This window comes from Gekko japonicus, unplaced genomic scaffold, assembly GCF_001447785.1.
Source record: "Gekko japonicus isolate JY-2015 unplaced genomic scaffold, Gekko_japonicus_V1.1 scaffold383, whole genome shotgun sequence".
In the NCBI taxonomy this organism is placed as follows: Eukaryota; Metazoa; Chordata; class Lepidosauria; order Squamata; family Gekkonidae; genus Gekko; species Gekko japonicus.
Window position 1 is genome coordinate 343,462 of NW_015164193.1, and position 22,013 is coordinate 365,474.

At 41.0% G+C, this 22,013-nt stretch overlaps 1 protein-coding gene across 1 annotated transcript in view; it reads right to left on the minus strand.

Annotated features, from left to right (window-relative positions):
- COL21A1 (collagen, type XXI, alpha 1) overlaps positions 1 to 22,013 on the minus strand; it is a 209,669-nt gene that overhangs the window by 16,047 nt on the left and 171,609 nt on the right. The window contains exons 20-27 of the mRNA XM_015408301.1: positions 21,022 to 21,075; positions 19,671 to 19,724; positions 17,611 to 17,682; positions 13,991 to 14,026; positions 9,678 to 9,722; positions 6,440 to 6,472; positions 4,928 to 5,074; positions 4,781 to 4,835 (exon numbers count right to left, since the gene is read on the minus strand). Of these exons, the coding sequence (XP_015263787.1) occupies positions 4,781 to 4,835; positions 4,928 to 5,074; positions 6,440 to 6,472; positions 9,678 to 9,722; positions 13,991 to 14,026; positions 17,611 to 17,682; positions 19,671 to 19,724; positions 21,022 to 21,075 (496 nt within the window). The remainder of the gene's footprint in view (positions 1 to 4,780; positions 4,836 to 4,927; positions 5,075 to 6,439; positions 6,473 to 9,677; positions 9,723 to 13,990; positions 14,027 to 17,610; positions 17,683 to 19,670; positions 19,725 to 21,021; positions 21,076 to 22,013) is intronic.

Below are 22,013 nucleotides of genomic sequence, written 5' to 3' on the forward strand. Positions count from 1 at the left end.
GACTAGGTATGTGGGGCAGGAGGGAGAACAGAACTGCAGGAGAACTATACCCTTCGTAAGTTTGTTTGATGTAGTCATGTCACAGATTCATCAGATTAATTAGTGACATGCTTAATTTTTAAAAACGGAATTAAAAACCTATTTGGAGAAGAAAGAATTAGTTACTTGCATTCTAATTTTTGTCAATTAAATCTATGTTATTTAATTAGACAGCTGGCACGTGAGAGAATTTTTTGTCTTAGTAATCAAATTCAACTCTCCGAGCAATAGACTCAGTGAGGAAAACAAGAAAAACTTTTGAGTCAGCACATAATTAACTTATGAAATTTGGTATTGCAATATTTGGTGGAGGTCAATACATTTGCCTATTCCTTTTCTTTTCTTTTTTAAAAAGGAAAGAAATAGACAAATGCATGAATCATAGATCAAATCCATGACTATCAGCCACAAAAGCTAAATAGAATCTCCATGTTCAGAGGCCTCAAAATACCAGATGTTGAAGGCAAACTTGAACAAAACTCTGTTGCCATTATGCCTTTCCCAGAGGCTTCCTGGAGGTATATGGCTGACCCCTTTAAAAACTGCTCCAATATCTTCTCTGGGATAAAGGTCGAACTGATTGTCCTGTAGTTTCCTGGGTCACCCCCCCCCCCATTTTTGAAGATTGGGATAACATTCACCCTCCTCCAGTCTTGTGGCACATCTCCTGTCCTCCAACAGGTCTTGAAGATGATGGAGAAAGGCTCTGCAATGTCTCTAGAAAGTTTCCCTACCATATTTCCATCTTGTTGGAATTGTTACGGCTTGAGCTTGCAAGAGATCTTGTTTCAGAAGAGCCCACCCTTCACTTGCTCCTTTCCCTTCCAACATTGTTTCCCATAGACTGACTCTCATCCTGCCTAGGAAGATAGTTCCAAGTGGTCAGTTGTGTTGGTTTGAAGCAGTAGAACAAATTTAGAGTCCAGTGGCACCTTTAAGACCAACAAAGGTTTATTCAAGGTATGAGCTTTTGTGTGCATGCACACTTTTACAAATAATATTTATAAATAATATAAATATTTGAAAAAGTGTACATTCACACAAAAGTTCATACCTTGAATAAACCTTCGTTGGTCTTAAAGGTGTCACTGGACTCTAAATTTGTTATCCTGCCTATAAGTTCATTAAAGTCTGCCCTACTAAAAATCTAACATACACATCTGGCTACAGACTTCCTTGGTCCCCACAGCAAAATTTCATCTTGGCTTGTATTAGCCTGGTCCTGAGCATGACAAACAACTTGTAGGATAAAGGAAAAGCAAACCATAAAGTTGTTACTGGAAAATAATACTTATGAAGTCTAGGCATCACAAGTTGAAGTCATTAGCCTGTATCTAATGAACAATACACAGAATGCAACGGTAACTTAATGCAGTTATATGTGGACACAAAGGGAAGCACCATTCTACTTCCTCAAACTCATGTCCAGTTTTTTAATATGTAAAACCTGCTGTGCTGTAGTCATGTTAACAGATCCTTGAAATTACCACAAGAGGCTCTAGCGCTATGCTTAGCGAAAAAAGAAAATCATGTTTGGGTACAATAAACTTTTACACATGCAATGCTCTTCCAGAATTTTAAAAATGCATTTCCACATGCTCAAGACCACACAAAGGCCATGGTATTTGTATTTTTTTCCATTGTGGGAAACGTGAGACTATAGAAAATATTATTGCAGAAAACGTAATATGATTTGAAAGAAAGTGGAATGAAACATTGCAGTTTATAGTCTTAATTAGAAGAACTTAGAATGTATTTCTTAGAAAAATTCTAAAGGTTGACTAAAAATCACACTGTGATGGGACAAAAACAAATGTTGATCCATTTAACTTTTTAAAACTACTAAAAGCTGGAGAGGATCAAGATGCCATTGTGTTGTGGGTTTCGGCGTTCGCCATGGTGTTCGCTTTCTCACACAGCTTTGGGAGACGGCTGTCAGAGCCCGCGGTTGGGAAGGAGCGCGACTGTGGGGCACTAGAGAGCCCTTCCTCCAGCAACCCTGCCAGTGAAGGGGGGCTACTCCATGCCCCGAAGATCCCACTGTGGAGCGTCCCAAATGGGAACTAGAAATCGCACTCCGGAGCAAGCGTTTGGTGGCCAAGTGTATAGAAATATTGATTTCTATAGGCTTCATTTCTCCCTGGAATGTGTCCCTGCTGTATTGATTTCCTATTGAAACCAGATGGCTGACCATTTGGTCAGAGAAGCTTTATTGCCATGCCATAAACCACATACCTTCACACCTCATGCTGGAAGATGGCCTAGCAAACAAGCAAATACACACGTAGGCCATGGTGGGTTAGAGAGTGGGAGGGCACATGACCCGGGTGTGTCCTTCAGAGGCTCTGACCATCCAGATGTTGTAACCATGACAACCCCAAAAGTTGGAAACTCCCTGTCTACTTGCGATTGGCTAATGGCCATGGCTAGTCATAATTAGATTGGGGTTTTTAATTGTCTGACCCTTGGAGGAGAGTCTGATTTTTCTCTTGCTCTCTCCTTACTGTTGAATTGTACCTGAGAAATGCTGTTCCAGGCAGAACAAAGAACTCCTTGGTGCAGCTGAAGCACATGGCTGCATGCTTACAAAGATGGACTTCTTGCTCCAATTCCCTTGGGGTTATTGGATTATTACCATGGACTATTCTGGACTGATAACTGTTCCTGACTTGGTAAATATGCATCTCTAATGTGTAGTTAAGGCATAACATTGCCTAGCCTTTCTTATTTTGAATCTTTGTATTCTGATTGCTAAGCCTGTACTGAAAAAACTTTATTCTTGTTTATAAATAGTGCCTGGATTGGGTAACTGTACTCCAAGGCTTTTTCCTGGTGCCTGCTGCTCGCCAAATGCTGCTACTGTGTAAGAGTAATTGTGCAGCTCTGGACAGAGTTGCTAATGTATAAAACCCACATGCCAACTGAAATTCTGGGGACCTCGAATCTCAGGTTGGTGAGGGGTTAAGCTTAGAGAGATTCCTGGTGGCTATTGTTTTAAATCCAGAGAGCCTCTCTCTCTGGGTGATTGAGTAATATATGGTGCCAGTGTAGAATTCTTTCCCCCATCCCTGGACTGGCCTGGGGGGCAGAATTTATACACCAAGCGAATTGAAAAAAAAAGCGGACTTATCATTGAAATGTGAGTTAATGTCTAAGCGAGAAACACCAAAGAACTAGCCGAAAACCTCCCCTTTGAAAGCAAGGGGAGGAGGGAATTCTCCCCCGCTAAGAAAAACTAAACGAACTTTGAGCTAGTATGAAAAGGGGGGGGGGCTATTGAAGCAAGATGGATTGAAATAAAGTGCATTTAAGAACTTACCAGGCGGATTTAAGAGAGACTGTGATAACTTCTATAAAAAGTAAACAATTCCCGAACATGGCGCCCATGAGGAAGGATGAGAAAGACAAGCAAGTGAAACCTAAGCTTCTTGCCAGAACTGCCAGCCCAGCGAGTTCTGTGCCTAGACAGGACACCAAGAAGCTTAAAAAACAACTGCAGGTGATGGAGAAAAATAGAAAAATGGAGGAGTCTCATTTGTTACAGCTACAAATGGAAAGAGTAAGCTATGTTCTAAGATTTCAAGGTGTTCTGGAAGAGAAAGGCGAGAATCTGAAGCAGATTATAAGCAAGGCTTTAGGCCCTATGGCAGATATAAAAGCGGACATACTTCAAAGCGAAATTGATACGCTCTATAGGGCGTATTCAGATTTTACAAGAAAGAATAATCTGTCAGGGGAAGTTATTATAAGATTCTCCAGAAGAAACGTGAGAGATCAAATTCTCAAAGAACGTGAGTGATCAAATTCTCAAAGCAACAAATGGAACCACCTTGAAAGTCAAGGAGAAAGAAATAAAAGCGTTGAAGGACATCCCGTTTGAAATAAGAAGGAAAATACAGAGATTTGGTTTTATTTCTACAGAAGAACAACATCCCCTACAGATGGCTTGTACCCGAAGGCACAATCTTCAAATTTATAGACAAGGGAAAAAAATCGACTCTGTTGAAAAGGTATATGAATTTCTGCACCAACATAGTCTCCCAGCAGGAGAAAAAGAAGAGGAGGAAGAAGGCAGCACCAAAGAAAGTGAAGAAGAGGGAGCAGTGGCATCTTCAGACGAGAACTCAGACTCTAAACTGGGGGGGGCAGCCCCAAAGACAAGCTACCACTTGAGAAAGAAAAAGTATAAAAAATGAGATGTTATTGCACTCTGAAATCTCTTACAATGTTTTGTTATAAGTAAATCTTTTATTACTCTTTAAGAAGTCAGATACGGTGGTGTTTAAATTTTTACTTAAGTATTAATAGATTATCAGATGACCACATTCAATGAATTGGAATCAAATGTTGAGTTAAAAGCTAACTTGTTAAGCAGTATGTATGACCACCATCTCTTGGGTTTTTAGCGGGTTTTCTTTACTTTCTCCTATAGTTTGTAGATCCCCTCCCTAATTTCATTGTAGTTTATAGAAAATGCAATAAAAATCCCCTACGAGGGCATAAAAAAGATGCCATTGTGTTTGATTTGCTGCCAAATGTCAGGACCACTCACTCATCAGCTCCTCACTGATTCATCCACATAATCAAATGGTGCCTCAAGGAAATGAGTGCATCAGAGTAGTGTGATAGGGCAATGGTTTCAAGATTACATAAACAGGAATGAATTGATAAAGGTTAATGAAAAAGAGAAAGTACACACACTTGATGGGAAAAAACCCCAACTGTGATAACTGGGACTCACTTCTCAGCACATCTGCACAAACTTGTCGAATAAATTCTTCTGAAAATCCTCTTCCCTGAACAGAACATAGAAGGATTAGAAAGTTTACATGATTATTTAAAAATAAAAAGTGGCATTTAAAAAGGGATATGTTGGGTGGCAACATACAGGTTTTCCATCAGATCCAGGAGCCCCGGGAGAGCCCCTCTCGCCATGCATGCCTCTTGGGCCTGGTAAACCAATCAGACCATTTGCTCCAGGTTCTCCCTTTTGTCCATTGGAGCCACTAATGCCAGGATCTCCTTTCTCGCCTTTCTGAAATAAAAAACCAATAACTGAAATAGCCAGCACCGAAAACTGTAATCTCCACTAAAGTGTGCTAATAAAAGACATAAAACCACTTCAAGAACAAAAACAATTTGCAAAGGTTATTATTAGCAATAGTTTCTGTGCCTTTTTAAGCTGTTCAAAAATATGTTGTGAACCAAACTATATTAAACATCAAAGAGTGAAGCAAACGGGCCAATTAAATAATTTCTTTATCCCACTCACATGGTTTTTTTATTTGTTAATTAATAGGGTACAGCTTGTCCATCATGGAGGCAGGGAAGATTAGAGCCATCAGCACAGATAACAATGAAAATGCAATAGGACCAGTAATTTACTGTTAATAATCTTGAATGTTAAAAATGAATTAAACCACTTGTATTCAATCATTCCAGACCCAGGGCTCACCTTTAAATCCCCCTTCCCAAAAAAAGCCCCACCAATTTGCAAGAATGTGACAGGAAAACACGTGACACCAGAGTAACTTGACAGGAAATAGAGAAGCCAGAGCTATGATCCTATCAGTCAGCATCAGGACTATGGGCAGCATACCAAGAGAGCTGGGGAAAGGAACCTCACACAGAACAAGAGGTAGTCTACTCTAGAGACCGGAGCTCAAAAGGAATCCCCTCCATCAGTGAACTACCTCATTGTCCTCCTCCTCTCAGCATGTAAAAAGAAGTAGAATGCATGGTGCCCCTACTTCCTATACACACATGCTAGCAATAAGTCCTTCCAAAAATGAGCAAAAAATTGGCTGCTGTATGGATCTCTCTAGAGCCCCTTGACCAATGGGTTGAAGACTAGTGGATTACATAGAGTCCCTCACTCCCACCATTCTATTGCTTATAACTTTATATTTGGTTATGTGAGCTATGAAAAAAAGCTTATGAGGAAATAAATTTGTTAGTCTTTAAGGTATCACTGATCTTCACACAAAAACTATTATACGCCTCATATTTTGAGGTCAGATTTGGAGAATATGTTCTTGTTTATTATGATTTCATTGATTTGTGATTTTTAAATTACTTCTTATGCTTTGTAAAATCTGCCACTGTATTATGTTGAGATAATATTTGTGAAAGTTTTCTGTTTCCCAGCTAGAGACTGAATAGCTGTTGGCAACTGTCCTATAAATGTCAGATTTTTAGGTGTTTTCTACAAATCAATTAATTCAATGAAAAGGGGTACAATTCTTATAAAAGCCAAAGTACATGTGAAATTACCTTCCAAGGATATGTGCTTTTGGACATTAGAATTTGTAACTCATACACAATTAACTCTATATATTATCATAACTTCTTCCCAAAGCACATTATTGGAAATTAGGGGATTTGATCTGGCAACACATACCTGTCCTTCATGTCCATTTAATCCCGTGGTTCCCTTGAGGAATCAAATATTAAAATACAGTAATGAACATGTTGAACAATTATCACAATTACCAATTCTAGCCATATAAAATATCTGTGATGGACTGCACTTTAAAATCTCAGCAGTATTGTGTAAACTATGAAGGATTAATTGTTCACAGAGCCAAAGAGCCTGCTCCAAGGAATCTGATTAGTTAGCATCAGCTGAGCAGAGAAAGACTTGAGAGCTGAATGCTGAGGAGAAAGTCAGTCTGATTTCAGCCCTAGCTGAGAAGAGTCGAGTATTGACAATTTCTGAATTCAGCCCTGACAGAGAGCAGTTTAACACAGATGGAGTACTGGGAAAGTTGGCAAGAGGAGTGAGTAGTTAGGAAAAGACTCCCATTTGGGCCAAGAAAAGGGGATAAATCTTTCAGTGAGGGAAGAATTTCCCTACCGAGTCAAAACAGGGAGATAGCTCTCAAGAGTGGAGAGATCCCTGGTCTGGTGTGGTTAGAGACTGCCTTGTGAAATCTTAAGAGTCAATTAAAATTCAAGAAGAGTACCAGTGTGATCAGAGAAGGGGTTTGGGTACTGGATAGAATGTCCCAGGCTTCTGGAAACCAAAACAGTCAGTGAATGCTCAAAGAAAGTGTACTGTAGTGTTTTGGAAACACTGGAACAAAAACCTCTCATCTTAAAGATCCTAAGTCACTGTAAAAAAACTTATGAAACTCCAAATAGCCTGAAACATTTGAACTAAAGTCTGTGCATATAATGACTTACATCAGGTTTATATATTGAGTTACCTCAGAAATTTAACCCCTGATTTCACCTGACATTCCCCCTCTATGTTGAATAATATATTTTGTTAATCTGGAATTTCAAAATGCCTCAAGTGCCATTTCAATTGCTTAAGTTAAAGGGGGCTCATGACACTTCCCTCAGGTTCCTGGGCTGAGCCAGTAGTAAAATATCATACTGTGACACGATGGGACAGCCAGAGTTCTTCAGGAAAGAAGAAAACAGATACCCAGATACGTAAGGAAAATCTTGCCTCTGAGGGGGGTGTCATAATATCATATTCGGGGCAGGCAGGGGAAGGTTCAGGGTTGATAACCATCTAGATCTTTTTTTTGTTTGTTTAAATCTTTTATTTCCCTCTCCTAAAAAGGAGAGAAATTCCGCTTTTTAGAAAAATAGGAAGGGTATATAGCGGGACAAAGAAAAGTGGTGAGTGATATTAATTACTGGTATGTTAATCTGTTAGTTTTAAGGTTAAAGTCCACATCAAAGTTCTGGCTTCTTCTGCGGTTGGAGAAACATCTGTTTCTTCTTATTCTTTTCAAATCAGGCAATTAGTATGTCAGTAAAGTCCTTTTGGAGTTAATATTTCTTCTTTGGCACATCTAGACAAGTCCTTAAATCTTGTAGTGCTTTCCTTTATTCTCTCGCAAATTATACTTTGGACCTCCGGCTGCTCCTTTTTCTTCATCTTCTCTCACCTCTCCTTCCGAACTGCTGCTCTCATCGCTTTTTCCGGACATCCACTCGGCCAGTTCTGCTTCTTCTTCTGTGTTGGCGTGCCTTTTCAAAAACTCCTTCGCCTTCAAGATAGAATCAATCTTTTCTCTTCTGTCTTTGTATTTACAGACCAGTCCTTCTGGCGTTAACCATCTGTAACTAATTTGATGTTTTTGTAAGAACAAAGTCAATCCTTTATATTCTTTTCTTTTCATTCTAATTTCAAATGGGACATCTTTCAAAACTCGAATTGATTGTTCTCCAATTTTCAAGGGTGCCGCTGATACTGCTTTTAAAATTTGATCCCGGAGACACTGTTTGGTGAACTTCACAACCACTGCTGCTGGCAGCCTATTATTCTTTGTATAGTTGGAGTAGGCTCTATAGGCCACATCCATCTCTTCTTTTATCTTTTCCGCTTTGCTGCCAATCAGTGGTTCCAACGCTGTTGCTAGAATTTCTCTGAGATCCTCTCGCGCTTCCTCTTTCAATCCTTGAAATCGAAGAATCAGGTTTGACTTTTCCATTTGAAGCATCAGTAATTTATTTTCTTGCTTCATCTGTTGATTTTTTCACTTTGACCACTTTCTTCTTAACAGTCTGTATTTCTTCCGTTGACGCCAGACATTTCTTTGCGATGTCATCTACCTTGTCTGCAGTCTCAGTCAATTTTTTCTGTTGATCTCCAAAGGCACACTCCATATTATCAAGCTTTCGGTTTATTTTTTGCAGTTCCTCCAGCAGATGGCACGCAAGATCACTTTCTTTTTGATTGACAGCAGTTCCAGCAGAGGCGGGACTCGGACAGGAAGTTCCCGTCTTCTTTGTCTGCCGTTCCAAAGGCTTCTTATCTCTCTCTTTCTGCATCGCCATTTTTCAACTTTGTTTATGCATCGAAAGTTCGTGCTACAACGCCCAGGGATGGCTCCTTCTGGCCCGCTATTAAGTCTCTTCCAAAAGGTAATGTGCTTAAACAGGTCTTCGCCTCGCCCCCCTCTCAGCTTTTGAAAATCTCTTTTCCTGGTGGTGGTGGGGGAATCCTCCCTCCTCCCTTCGCTTTTCCCGGGGGACGGAACGCGCTCACACCGCCGCTTTAAAATTGCTCTCCAACTCACAGTTAGCGGCATACGCTTATTTTTCAACTTCAGCTTTATCGCTTCATCACTCCGATATTCCTGTGGCTTTGCTAATCCCCTTCACGGGGCACAACGCAGCCGGGGCCGTTTGGGGCAAGAGAGACTTTAAGCGGAGGAGCCTCAATTCCCGGCTTTCGTGCCGGTAAGAGGCTTCCCCCAGTCTCCCAAACGTGCCCCCTGAATAACCATCTAGATCTTTGATACTGGTACCTACAGATCTGAAACATCTACTCAGCCCTAGAAAAGTTTGGTATTTGAAAATCTGAGGTTGGCCCTAAAAATGGAGCTTATATCTAGAAGCTTGAAATATTTTTTCACCCCTGGAAAACAAATTTAGCTATTTTAAAACCGACAGGAAGATTTGGCTCTTCTATAGGCAGGTTAAGTACTTGAAAAGACAATGCTGGGTTTTGCCTTTCTAGACATTTAAAGCTACACAGCATGCACTCCTTTATACAATTATTTTTAAACACAGGTTTTATTGCATTGAAAAACTAAAAAGTTGTTTTAGAATGCACACTATCCTCTGAAATAAATGTAATGGGAAATGGAAAAATAATAAATTATTTTGAATTTTACCTTCTGTCCTGGAATACCTGGTCTGCCCCCTTCCCCCTTCAGACCCTTTAGAAAAAGGAAAGAAAAATAATTACATACAAGAAATATTTTACTGTATGAAAAGTGTATTAAATATAGTGATGCAGCACCAAAGGCTCAGTTTAATAATCAGTGTAGCATAAGACATTGGCTGCAGACACATAAGATAAGAGGTGAAGAATTTAAATTGTTAGCATTTGCTGATGATTTAGCTTTTATATTAGAAAATCCTTTAGATTCTACTAATGTCTTTATAGCTTTGTTACAGAAGTATGGAACAGTGGCAGGTCTAAAAATTAACAAAAATAAAACAAAAATCCTGGCAAAAAATATGACAAAGTCTCAAGCATTACTCCTCCAGGAAAAAACAGGATTTGAAACCCAGAAGAAAATTAAGTATCTTGGAATAAATTTAATGAATAAATGTAGTTCCTTGAATAAATGGGAAAATCTTCAGATTTCTTTTATGGGCAGAATAGCCACTATCAAAATGAACATTTTACCAAGATTGATGTTTTTATTCCAAACAATACTGGTTATTCAAAACCAAACCTACTTTAAAGAATTGGATAAATTGATTACCCATTTTATCTGGCAAGGAAAGAGACCAAGAATAAAGCTTAAAACGTTGCAAGATGCTAAAGAAAGGGCTGGCTTTGTGCTTCCAGATTGGGCCCTTTATTACAAAACAGCAGCACTGGCTTGGATTAAAGAGTGGATTACATTGGATAACCAAAGGTTATTGAAACTAGAAGGACATGACATGCTATTAGGATGGCATGCCTTTTATGGTATGGGAAAGTTGATTCCCATAAATAATTTAAACAACATTGGGTGAGAGCTTCCTTAATGAAGGTTTGGGAGCCAATTAGAAAACAGTTTTATCACAAGATTTCCAAATTGGTGGCCCTGTTAGAAGCATTTACAAATCCAAAGACATATCAAGAAGAACTAGTAAAAAGATATCATGATTTACTAGATTTTAAATTTAATTTGAAATTACTATCTGAGCTAAATTGGTGGCAAAAAGCTCAGATTGAATCATGATATACTAAAGATAAAGCAACAGGATTATGTGAAAACTTTTTAGAAATTGATAAGATAATGTTGTGTGTTGAACAGAATTTTATAAGAAAAATGTATGTTCTGCTGTTAGACTATAAAATGTATGATGAAATTGTTAAAAGTGTTATGATAGTGGGCCCAAAATTTGGGCCACAGTATTGAGTTAGACCACTGGTCTCAGATATGGAAAAAATATTAAGATTACAAAAGCACTTTCTTATAAAGAAAAAATGTATAAGATGTTTTATAGATGGTACATAACTCCAGAGAAACTGGCTAAATTTGATTCAAAATGTTCAAATAGATGTTGGAAATGTCAAAACAAAGTGGGATCGTTTTATCACATGTGGTGGTTATGTGAGATGCAAAAAAAAAATTGGACTTGGATTCATGAAATCCAAAATCCAAAAAATGCTGAAAAGTTATTTACCCTTTACTCCTGAAATTTTTCTTTTGAATATTTTGCCTGAATCTTGTAAAAGAGGTGACTTCTATCTTATAGTGTATGTGACTACATCTGCCAGAATTTTGTATGCTAAATATTGGAGAAGCCCTGAAATGCCGAGTAAAGAAGAACTTATTAACAAAGTACTTGAATCAGCGGAAATGGACAAACTTACTTTATTTTTGAAGGGACGCACTGAAAGCACATTTGAAAATACATGGGCAAGATTTTATATATGGTATGAGAACTTTTAACAAGACAAGGACATAATTAAGCAACATTACATAGAAGAGGTTATAGACCAGAAAAATATGTTCTTTTTACAACTTTTGCAAAAAAGATGTTATTAACTTTAAATTATTCATTTTGAAACCCTTATGAAAAGGCACTAAAATCACAACTTATATACAATTTACCCCCATATGTATGTTTTATGTATGTTTGTGTACCTGGTTGAAAATTAAAAAATATATTATTAAGAAATTCCACGACTACCTCTATAGGCAGCCATTCACCATCGTAACAGACCATAAGCCCCTGCTGGGCTTGCTGGCTCTGGATCGCTAGACCCCCCAGATGCTTTCACCCCGAGTGCTGCGATGGTCAATCTTCCTGGCAGGATACCAGTGCTCCCTCCTCCACCAACCAGGGAAGGCTGTGAGACATGCTGACACCCTCAGCTGCCTGCTGCTCCTCTCCTGCGATCCCGACCCTGCTCCTGCACACCAAATCCTGCTCATGGAGGAACTTCCCAACGGCCCTCTGCAGGAAGCCGATGTGTCCTGCCACACCGTGAAGGACTATGTCCTCTCCCATGTTTTGGACTGGGTGGGGAGGGGCTGGCCCACCAGCCGGGTGGGCCCAGAATTTGCACTGGGATTAGCCCACAAGAGTTCCCTTCTGTGGGGGAGCCGGGTGGTGGAGCCCACTCCTTTGTGCCAGCAAGTGTTATCGGCTCTGCATGAGACGCATCTCAGACTTGTGCAGATGTAAGCGCTGGCCCGCAGTTATGTGTGGTGGCCAGGCATGGACGGTGAAATAGAGGCCTGTGTCAAGCACTGCCAGGCCTATCAAGAAACCTGACTGGAACCTCCCAGGGCACGAGTGCAACAGTGGGAATCCCCCCACAAACCATGGTCCCGGCTACACCTGGACTTTGCTGGCCCCTTCCAAGGGGAAATATTTTTCATTTTGATGGACTCATACCCCAAATGGTTGGAGGTGGTGCCTGTCGCCTCCACCTCCTCCAAGGCTGTGATCCAGGCCCTCCAACAGTCGTGACAGACAATGGAACAGGCTTCACTTCGAGGGAGTTCCAGGAATTTATGGGCCACTACCTCATCAGGCACATCTGCTCCACTCCCTTTCACCCGGCCACCAACAGGCAAGCAGAGAGGATGGTGTGAACCATGAAGGAGTCCCTCCGGCGGATCGTCCATGGACACTGGGACCACAGACTCACGGCTTTCCTTTTTGGCCACTGAGTGACCCCGAGCACCACCACTGGCCGCAGCCCCGCAGAGCAGCTCATGGGCAGGCGCCTAACTACCTGAATAGACAGGCTGCACCCAGATCAAGCCCTGGAGCACTGCCCATCTCCAGAGAGCCAAGAGGCACCCAGAAGATTTTTCCCTGGTGACTCCGTCTGCGTGAGGAATTTTTCCTGCAGTCCTGCCTGGATTCCCCCCAAGGTCATCTGAGTTACCAGACCCCTGTCCTACAAGGTATCTACCAATGATGGTCAGGTCCTTCGTAGGCACATAGACCAGCTCCGCCACCGTCTCCTCCTAGCCGAACCAGGTTTGCCATTAGCGGTCTCAGAAGATTGCGACATGGAGCTGCCATGGGCATAGGAACCAGAGCCCATGAGGGAGCTTCCAGTGGGCAGCGAGCAGCCACATGGACCAGAGGGCACAGCAACTGAGCAGGTGGCCATGGACTGTCCCGATGTCACGCCAACGCCGCTACCGTCTGCCAGCACCACGCCAGCAATGTTGGACCCAAGTCCAGAGACCGCAACCCCTCTGATAGAACCGCAACATTCAACCCTTGAACAACGCAAACCAGCCTACTTAAGAGACTTTGGCTGTTAAGGAGCTTTTAAACTTAGGGAGGAGGGGTGTTATGTACTGAGCCGAAAGCCATTCCTCAAGCTGTATCTAGAACGGGCTGAGCTTGCTTCTCTAGAACAATAGCTTGTCTGTATCCAGGAACTAACCAATAGATAAGCGGTGTAATGTAAATAGCCAGCACTAGGAGTGTGTGTGTGTTGGGTGTGGTGTTTGCAGGCTTTACAACCAGAGCTGATCACTGCAATGCGTCTAGAACCCAGTATTTAATGGATTTAATTGAGTGTGATCTTCCCACCTTCTGTGAGAGCTTGAAATTCCCTACCTCCCAGATCAGGGGCAGGGTGGGGAAAAGCTTACTTCTTGAGTGGAAATCCTTGAACCTGTAGAAACAACAATTGGGATCCAAGCCACTATTGTCACCTTTCCTATAGTTAGCAAGTTATTTTTATAATACTGCTATCTAATAGGATTTAAACTTCTTCATTTTCATATTGATGAGGCTAGCCTGTTTTTAAAATTCTGTATTTTAATATCAGATACAATATGACTGCAACGTGACAGCTGTGCAAGAGGGGGAATTGACTTGATGGTCTTGAAATGTTTAAAACAAACTATTATATTACTCAAATTATTATGATTTAATGGTGCATAGAGTAAGTTCTTTACATTACACCTACATCTGTATTCAGTTTAATTACTGAAAAGCAACATACCTGGATGCCTTTCTCTCCAAGGTTTCCTTTCTCTCCCTGAAAATAACAGAGAGATAAAAAGCACATTTTCCCCTCAAACATCATGTACAACTATGATCAATTTTCATCAATACATCACAGTGAAATTACTAAAAACTCATACTATAGAAATCAAAGCAGAACTGCAGAAACAGTATTGCATATTTACCCTGATCAAAGTAAACAGTGATTTAAAAAATGTGATATTAAAAATAACACCAACATTGCAAAGAGACTACCAGTGTCATTCACAACCGCCTCACGTTCAGCTGCATGTTTTCACATCAAAGCAATTTTAACCCAGTTTTCATAATGGCCACTATCTAATATTCTATAATCCATTCTAGTTATTTCCCTATCTCTCCTATGCCATCCCATAATGGCCAGTAGTGGCTTTTATAATTATGGTCCTCCAATTACTCTATAGGTCAAATTGCTTTTAAAATGGAAAAAAATTCCAGCATGTGCCTTATCGGATGTTGATTATTCCCACACATGATTAAACACTGATATTTTTTCAGAAGGGCTTTATGTTTCCATCTGTGCATTCTCCAGAAAGGAAAAAGAAAATCTAGAGTATTCCAACTGGCCATTCCAATTCTAATTTCAGTGCTATTTTATCCACTCCCCATCATTTTGTAACAAAAAAATTATACAGCACTGGATTGGATCTAGCCAGTTTTTTTCACTCAATCTTGTCCAATTCTCCTTCCTACAGCCACCATACCACATATCTTTAGCACTTACAGGTCCCACAATCCCACACATAGCCTTTTGGGTGGTCAAAAAGGGATAAAGAAAGGGACTCCTTTCTTCCCTATCAGAAAAATGGTAGCTAGATGTAATCTATTGACTGTGTTTTGGAAAAAAGGATTTCCCATTTAAAAAATCAATCCCTAAAACCAGGGGGATGGTATGTTAGGCACATACCTCCAATAGAATATTTTAATCTAACCTTAATTATGGAAAGACAGTGCAGTTACTATAAGTACCACAATAATCATAATCTTAACCATAATAGACCTGCTTTTGTTCCACATGCATTCATACAGTTGGGTTGAAGCATTTTTGATTGTGCAGTCCACCAGAAACACAGAAGCCTCTCGATTTTTTTAAGCACTGGAACCTAAATATTCATACATGTAAAAGATTCCAGCAAACAGTCTGTAGAAGCATGGAAATTAACAAATGTGTACAGGAATATTAATCAAAACAGCATTTTTTGTGCAGGAGTATGTGTATGTGCTTTTCTGGGCAAAGAACCATGAATAAATAGTTCAGCTTCGGCCCCGGTCACATGGCAAAGTTGCCACGGGAGAGGCACAGAAGGTGGGCGGATTATCTGGGCGCGATCACACCCCAACATCTGGGAAGTAGAGCGCACCCGTGGTTTACCACCGACAATGCGCATTTAAAAACTAGTACCTCCAAGGTACTAGTAGCGTTTGCCACGAGCTGCCTCCAGACGCCTGTGGTGTGATCGTGCCGGTGCGTGGCATTCCCCCCCGGTCCCTCGTTTACCTGCTGACACCGAGGGAAGGACCCGTGCTGTGCCGCCGGCGCGGCTCAAACTGCACCGGGGCAATTAGCCACACCTCCCCCCCGCGATATCCGGCCCGTGTGCTCGGGGCCTTCATATGTTAACAGAGAACCCTCAAACTTAACACTTGGTTAGAAAAGAGAAGTATTTATCTTTTCCATTTGTTAATTTACTCTGTACATTTTGTCATCTTAGTTTTTCACCATCTTACTCCTTTCCTTTTGCTGTACTTTTTGCTCATTCCACTTCATTTTTCCATATTTTTCATTCCCATTTAATGTTTCTGTATTTATTTAGAAAATAGTGACTGGGTAAGAGTCAGTATGGTGTAAAGATCAGTTTTTTAGACAACAGGGTTGCACTTCACTGTAACTGTTGTTCATTGAGTGGTCACCTGTGCAGTCATACATGGGTACTGCACACATGCAGCCTGCCACAAAGTTTGTTGAAGCTCAAAGAAGCCTACTGGCACTCTCTCTCTCTTCCCCACACTGTTTTTCTGGCTTTTATAGCATGATATACAGGGGGCAGAGCACCTTTCCCTTAGTTCATCTCTGGATTGTGGAGAATTTTTGCATTTAAATAAGAGCCCACTTGGTGAACAACAGTTACAGGTAAGTGCAACCCAGGTTTCACCTTTGAGGTGCATGTGCAGTCCCACATGGAAGAGCAGCAAACTGATGAAGGTTAGTGCGAGTTTTCATTTGAATACAGACTGCAGGGCCGCTCTTTCTACTGCCACATCTCTTGTGGCGTCTATGTCCACCAAGTAATGTCTTGTGAAAGTTTATGAAGGACCACATCACAGACCTAAAGATGGATTTGATGGAGAAACCACAGCAGAAAGCAGCTGAAGTGAACTGGACTTGAGTGGAGTAAGCAGACAGCTGTAGTGGGCAGTTAACTCATGCCAGCTTATAGCAGTTTTATGCAAGTCACCACCCATCTTGAAATGGATTGCGCCAACAGTTTTTTACCTGTCTTCAGACCTACACATGATATAAAGAGATCATTGTCCTTTCTGAATGATTTCTTCTATTTAGGTAAAACTGTAGCACTCTGTGCATGTTCAGGTTGTACAAACTTCACTCCCTATCATCCTGTGGCTATGGGTAAAACATGGGCAAAGTGATATCCTGGTTTAGATGAAATCTAGGTATCACTTTCAGGAGGAATTGCGGTGACTTATGGAGAACTACTCTGTAATTTAGTGCATTAGCATTTATCTCAAAGTCTTTATTTATATTCCGTATATAGGTGCACAGCCAGTTTTTTAATATATATTCTCCTAAAATAAATCTTCAGAGCTAAGGAAGATCATCACTGGATGCTAATAGGAATAATTAGCCTTGCATCTAGTTTTCTGTACTATAAATTAATCCATCTACCCCATTAAACAGTATAAATATCCTGAGAAAGCTTGTCTCATCTACAGGACTAGAGAGAAGTTTGGGCGCACATGAACAATGTCCTGTGACAGGTCAGTTGATCCACAGTTTATGAAGTGAAAAGTTAACGTCCCTTCCTCATTGCTACTCTGCAGTAATTCTTGACTCTAATGCTCATATAACACAAATTGATGTCCTTCCCTTCCCAAAAATGTACCAGCAAAGTGACATGAATTCCTGTCCGTTGTATCCAAAATAATGCACCTTGTACTGGTCTGCACAAATAGCAATGCTCATGGTGGTTTGTAAGACCAAAAAGATATTGCGGTAACTGGACAAGTATTACAACTGGACACTGAAATGCTCCAAGTCTATTTCAACAGGGTTTATGTAGGAATTTTTAATGAGGAAGTGTTCCTAACACAGAGTAATCCAGCAAGCCAAAACACCATTCATAAAAATCCAGTGATCTCTGGAGAAGGTAGCCTTAATTTACACCCCTGTGAATAATCATGAATTGCTTTTTTAAACATATTCAGACACTTACTGAAGGAAGGATTCACAATTAATGATTATGAAAAGAGTATAAGCCTATCTTGTATATCCTTTGCAGCAGTTCTAAAACACTTACAAAATACTACTTATCACAGTGTTATAAATGGCAGTACACATACCTTCAAACCCTGTGTGCCAGGTATACCGGGGTATCCTGGTTCACCTGCAGTACCTGGTCTTCCTTGTTCTCCCTGAATAATACAACAGCTCCATAAATCTGAGATTATATAATGTATGATTAAAGTGTGCATTGCTTTTGGTATACTACATCTAACAACCCCGATGCTAACTTATCACTGTTTAATTTTGTCTAATGTCACTAATGTCAACAGGGTGCCTTCTATGACTGCAAATGGGTAGCTGTGTTAGTCTGTTATGGCAAAATAAAACAGTCCAGAGGCATCTTAGAGGCTAACAATATGTATATTAACATAAGGTTTCAAGCTCATATCAACCTAAATGTTATTAGCCTTTAAGATGCTACTGGACACTTGCTTTATTTTACCAGAGGGGCCAGGAATGCAACATGGTATTCATTAATCATGGTTACTCTTGGTACAGACATAATGACTATAGTTAAGGGCAGTAGGGAGAATGTGTGTGCAAAACAAGGAACTGTGGGATTCCATGGCTTGTTCTCATTCTCTTAACCTTTAAACAGAGCTGGATTGGCCCTTTAATTGACATGGCAAGGAGCCAGAACCTCACATGTTCATGCAATTTCTGTCCTAATTGGAGCTCCATACTAAGCCAGGAGCTGTCCCTTTCCATAGCGCACAACAGAAGAGTCCAGCATACATCACTGGATCATAACAATAACATCACCCATAGATTACTTTAACTGTAAATGGTACTTATTAAGTAAGCTAAGCCTGACTACTCTGTAACTTGTACAGGTGGCTTTCCTAGCAGCAACTACAGTAAAGGCTTTGTTATCCAACACTCGTGGGGAATGGTGATGCCTGTTAATCTGATGTGCTAGAAATTCAAAAGTATTGCTATGCTGTGGTCCCTACCCAGAAGAATCTGTAGCAATCAAATCACACCCTACTGGGAATGCTATGGCGACAGTGCTCTGTGATGACACCTTATCTTCAGACCTAGAAACCAGAGACTTAACTTTCACACCCTACAATTCTATTTGTTATGTACTTCTATTTTTATAATCAAGGGTTTTAGGACTGCTTACTCTTCTAGTCCTCAATGATGGAAATGCCTGGATTTAGGATGCCACCCAGCAGCCACTTGGCCTATTATGAGGGAATTATATTCTTGAAGGAACCACACGGAAGGTTAGATGAAAACAACTAAGAATAGGTTTATTTCAGTGGTATGTGTGGCTTAGTGGTTTCTTTGTTTTCCTTTTCTCCAGCCTTCTCTGTATTACAGTGACAAAGTTACTGCAGAGCTGGGACCTGAGAAAGCATAACAGTTACAAAAGTAGGTTCCTTATTTGAATGATTCAGACTTATAACATGGAGCAGAAAGGCTTGTAGCTGTTTTTGACAGAAATGAAAGCTACGTATCTTCAAAATTCTTAAGGTTCCCCACGGATTCCCTGTTTAACCAGCAGACTTCCCTATCCTTCTCCCACCAAAATTCAACCACCCCAAATCTGTTGATTGACTGAATTCCTTGGTTTTTCCCCACTACAACATTCCAATCCACCATTTGAAAATGATGGGCTCAGGCTCCTAGAGGGCAGAACCTGGAACAATACATCGCACCTACACACCTAGCAGGACTCATCCCTTTTCCCTCAGGCCACAGAACCATCCTATACAGCAGGCAAACATGCAGGCCAGATGCCTGAGAGGTGTCCTACAGAGCTGGGTCCTTGACAGCCTGAAGAGGCTGAGTGTGAAGGAGACACCTGAGGATGACATCGACTGGCACTGATAGCTCTCAGAAGCCCAGAAATAGCCAGAGGTGTCAAGAGACAGGAGTGGGTTGTGTGCATGCCCAAGATGCAGGGGTATGATGGCTGAGGGGGAGGAGCTTGCCTGAACATTCTGGATAATCAAGCACTGGATAACAAAGCTTTTACTGTAATGTAAGTTCTCTAAGGGATAAACATACATTGATATGCTATTTGGACACAAAGCAACTACATATTATGTTTACTGATCAACAGAATGCCCAGCTTGAAGTTACAATATGTAACTTAAATCATGTTTACCTTGATGCCTGGTATCCCTGGTTTTCCTTGTAGTCCTGGCTCACCCTTGCTGCCCTGTGAATACAACACTGAGACTAAATGCAGATGAAGAAGCAATCTGCTTGAGAAATAAATTCTCAAAACAATTTGTCAAAGGTTAATTCTAGACAATCCAAGGTATTTAAAGTTTCTGAGCTGTAGTAACCACTACTTTCATCATACACAATGTTCACTAGCTGGATAATTCATTTTGTTGTGCTAAAGGATCTAGAACATCCCCAAAACTCAACTATTTATTATTTATTTATGTATACTCTACCCTGCTCCCTTACGGGAACCCAACGCAGCTTACGCGGTTCTCTTCTCCCTTTTATATTTGAAATGCACACGTATCCCTAGTTAGATAACAAAGAGTGCCTCAGTTTCCCAGCGGTGAGAACTATCCCGTTCATTATCACAAGAATCTACCTTGAGTCTCATCAAGAAAGGGAGACTATAAATGAAGTAAAAAATAAGTAAATAAGTATAAAACAGTATTTGTGATGGAACCCTTAGGTCCATGTGTGGTAGGTCCTTAAGGTATATGTTGCATATGTATGTGATGGCCCAATTTGAAACTTCAAATGCAGCTACTCTAGCTATGTGACATGAAATGAGTGAAACAAACAGACAGAAAGGCCTTGTTCTGAATACAGACAACCAGGGAAGCCAACTGCGGGAGGTGTTAAGCAGGATGGGAAAAGGTACCAATTGCAGGCAATCTAGCCTTGCAGAAAAACAGCCTTCCCTATCTTCCCTGAAATCAAGGCTCTCTAGATTCTTGCATGCAACTTATAGGCTGTCTAGAGAGGGCCTGATCAACATTCAGCAAGTGATATCTAGGTTACATCAAGTTGACCAAATAGATGAAGCAGAAGAGAATGTAGCACTATCACAGTATTAGGATGTTGTAGGACAGCATCTATGTATGTTACACAAATGTCATAGTGTATGCGAATAGTGTGTGTGAACGCATACTGTCTAGAGGATTAGTATAGATGTTAGAGAACAGAGGAATGTGGAATAATAAATCTTTTGTAGAGTTTATAATGAATGTTAGAATGACAAAGCACTGAATAACTTTGAAATCTTTCATATAACACATGTCACAGGACCAATGCTCCCTCTAAGCTGTAGAGTCCTGTGAGCAAAAATCCTACTTTGTGAACTGCTGGCATTAAAGCTGTGAGCAAGTGACTTGGCTGCTGCATAGAGTAGTCTGCTCTGGAGCCGTCCTTCCTGAGCTAAGGCAAAAATGTGTGAGCCGGAGGCTAAAAAACGGTGAGCTAGCTCACACTAACTCAGCTTAGAGGGAACACTGCACAGGACATACCTTAGGCCCAGGTTCTCCAGGTAAACCCGATGATCCTTCAAGTCCAGCCATACCCTAACAATCAGAAATCAAAATCACAAATATTAAGACAGAAAAATAGGATCTTTCAAGCCAAAGGTTAATTATAGCTGTGAAAGTAAGAGACAAAACAGTAAGACCTAGCCCTCACCCAAAAATTAAAAATGTGGCACCACAGACTTATAAGCATATCATAGATTCAAAGCCTACCTAAAAAATAGTCCCCTTTGAACCACGAATGCCACTCTGTTAATCTGTGGCTGTTCAGGCAGCTGGTTCCTTATCCCCCCCCCATGACCTTGTGACAGTGACCCATGCAATGGTCACTTTCAGGTTAGACTACTACAACTCACTCTACGCAGGCCTACCCTTGGGCCTAACCTGGAAGCTTTAGCTGGTACAAAATGCGGGGGTGCACCTGCTGACTGGGATGTCTATGCAGATGCACATGCAGCCAGTGCTGCACCAGCTGCATTGGTTGCCAGTTGAGTACCAGATAAGTTTCAGGTTTATGGTACTAACCTTCAAGGCCCTATGCGGCCAGGGACCAGCATACTTACAGGACCGTCTCTCCCCATATGTGCCCCAAAGAGCCTTACACTCAGCTGAGCAGCTCTGCCTAGCAGTCCCCAGCCTGAAGGGCGTCTGCCTTGCCTCAACCAGGGCCAGGGCCTTTTTAGCCCTGGCCCCTGCCTGGTGAAACATGCTCCCAGTTGAGATCAGGGGCATGCAGGATTTATTACAATTCTGCAGGGCCTGCAAAATGGAGCTGTTCTGCCAGGCCTTTGGCTGAGGTGGTGAATGTCAAAATGACATCGGCCTTCCCTGCTTTGCTTGCTTAATCTGCCCAATTTGCCTTCCTGCTTTAGGCAACTGCCTTTACTAACTTGGCACCAGCACCAGCTCACTCAGGTCTCCGTAAGAGAAATGTGCACTTCCTAACATCAGCGCACCAGGCACTCTAATTAGAAACT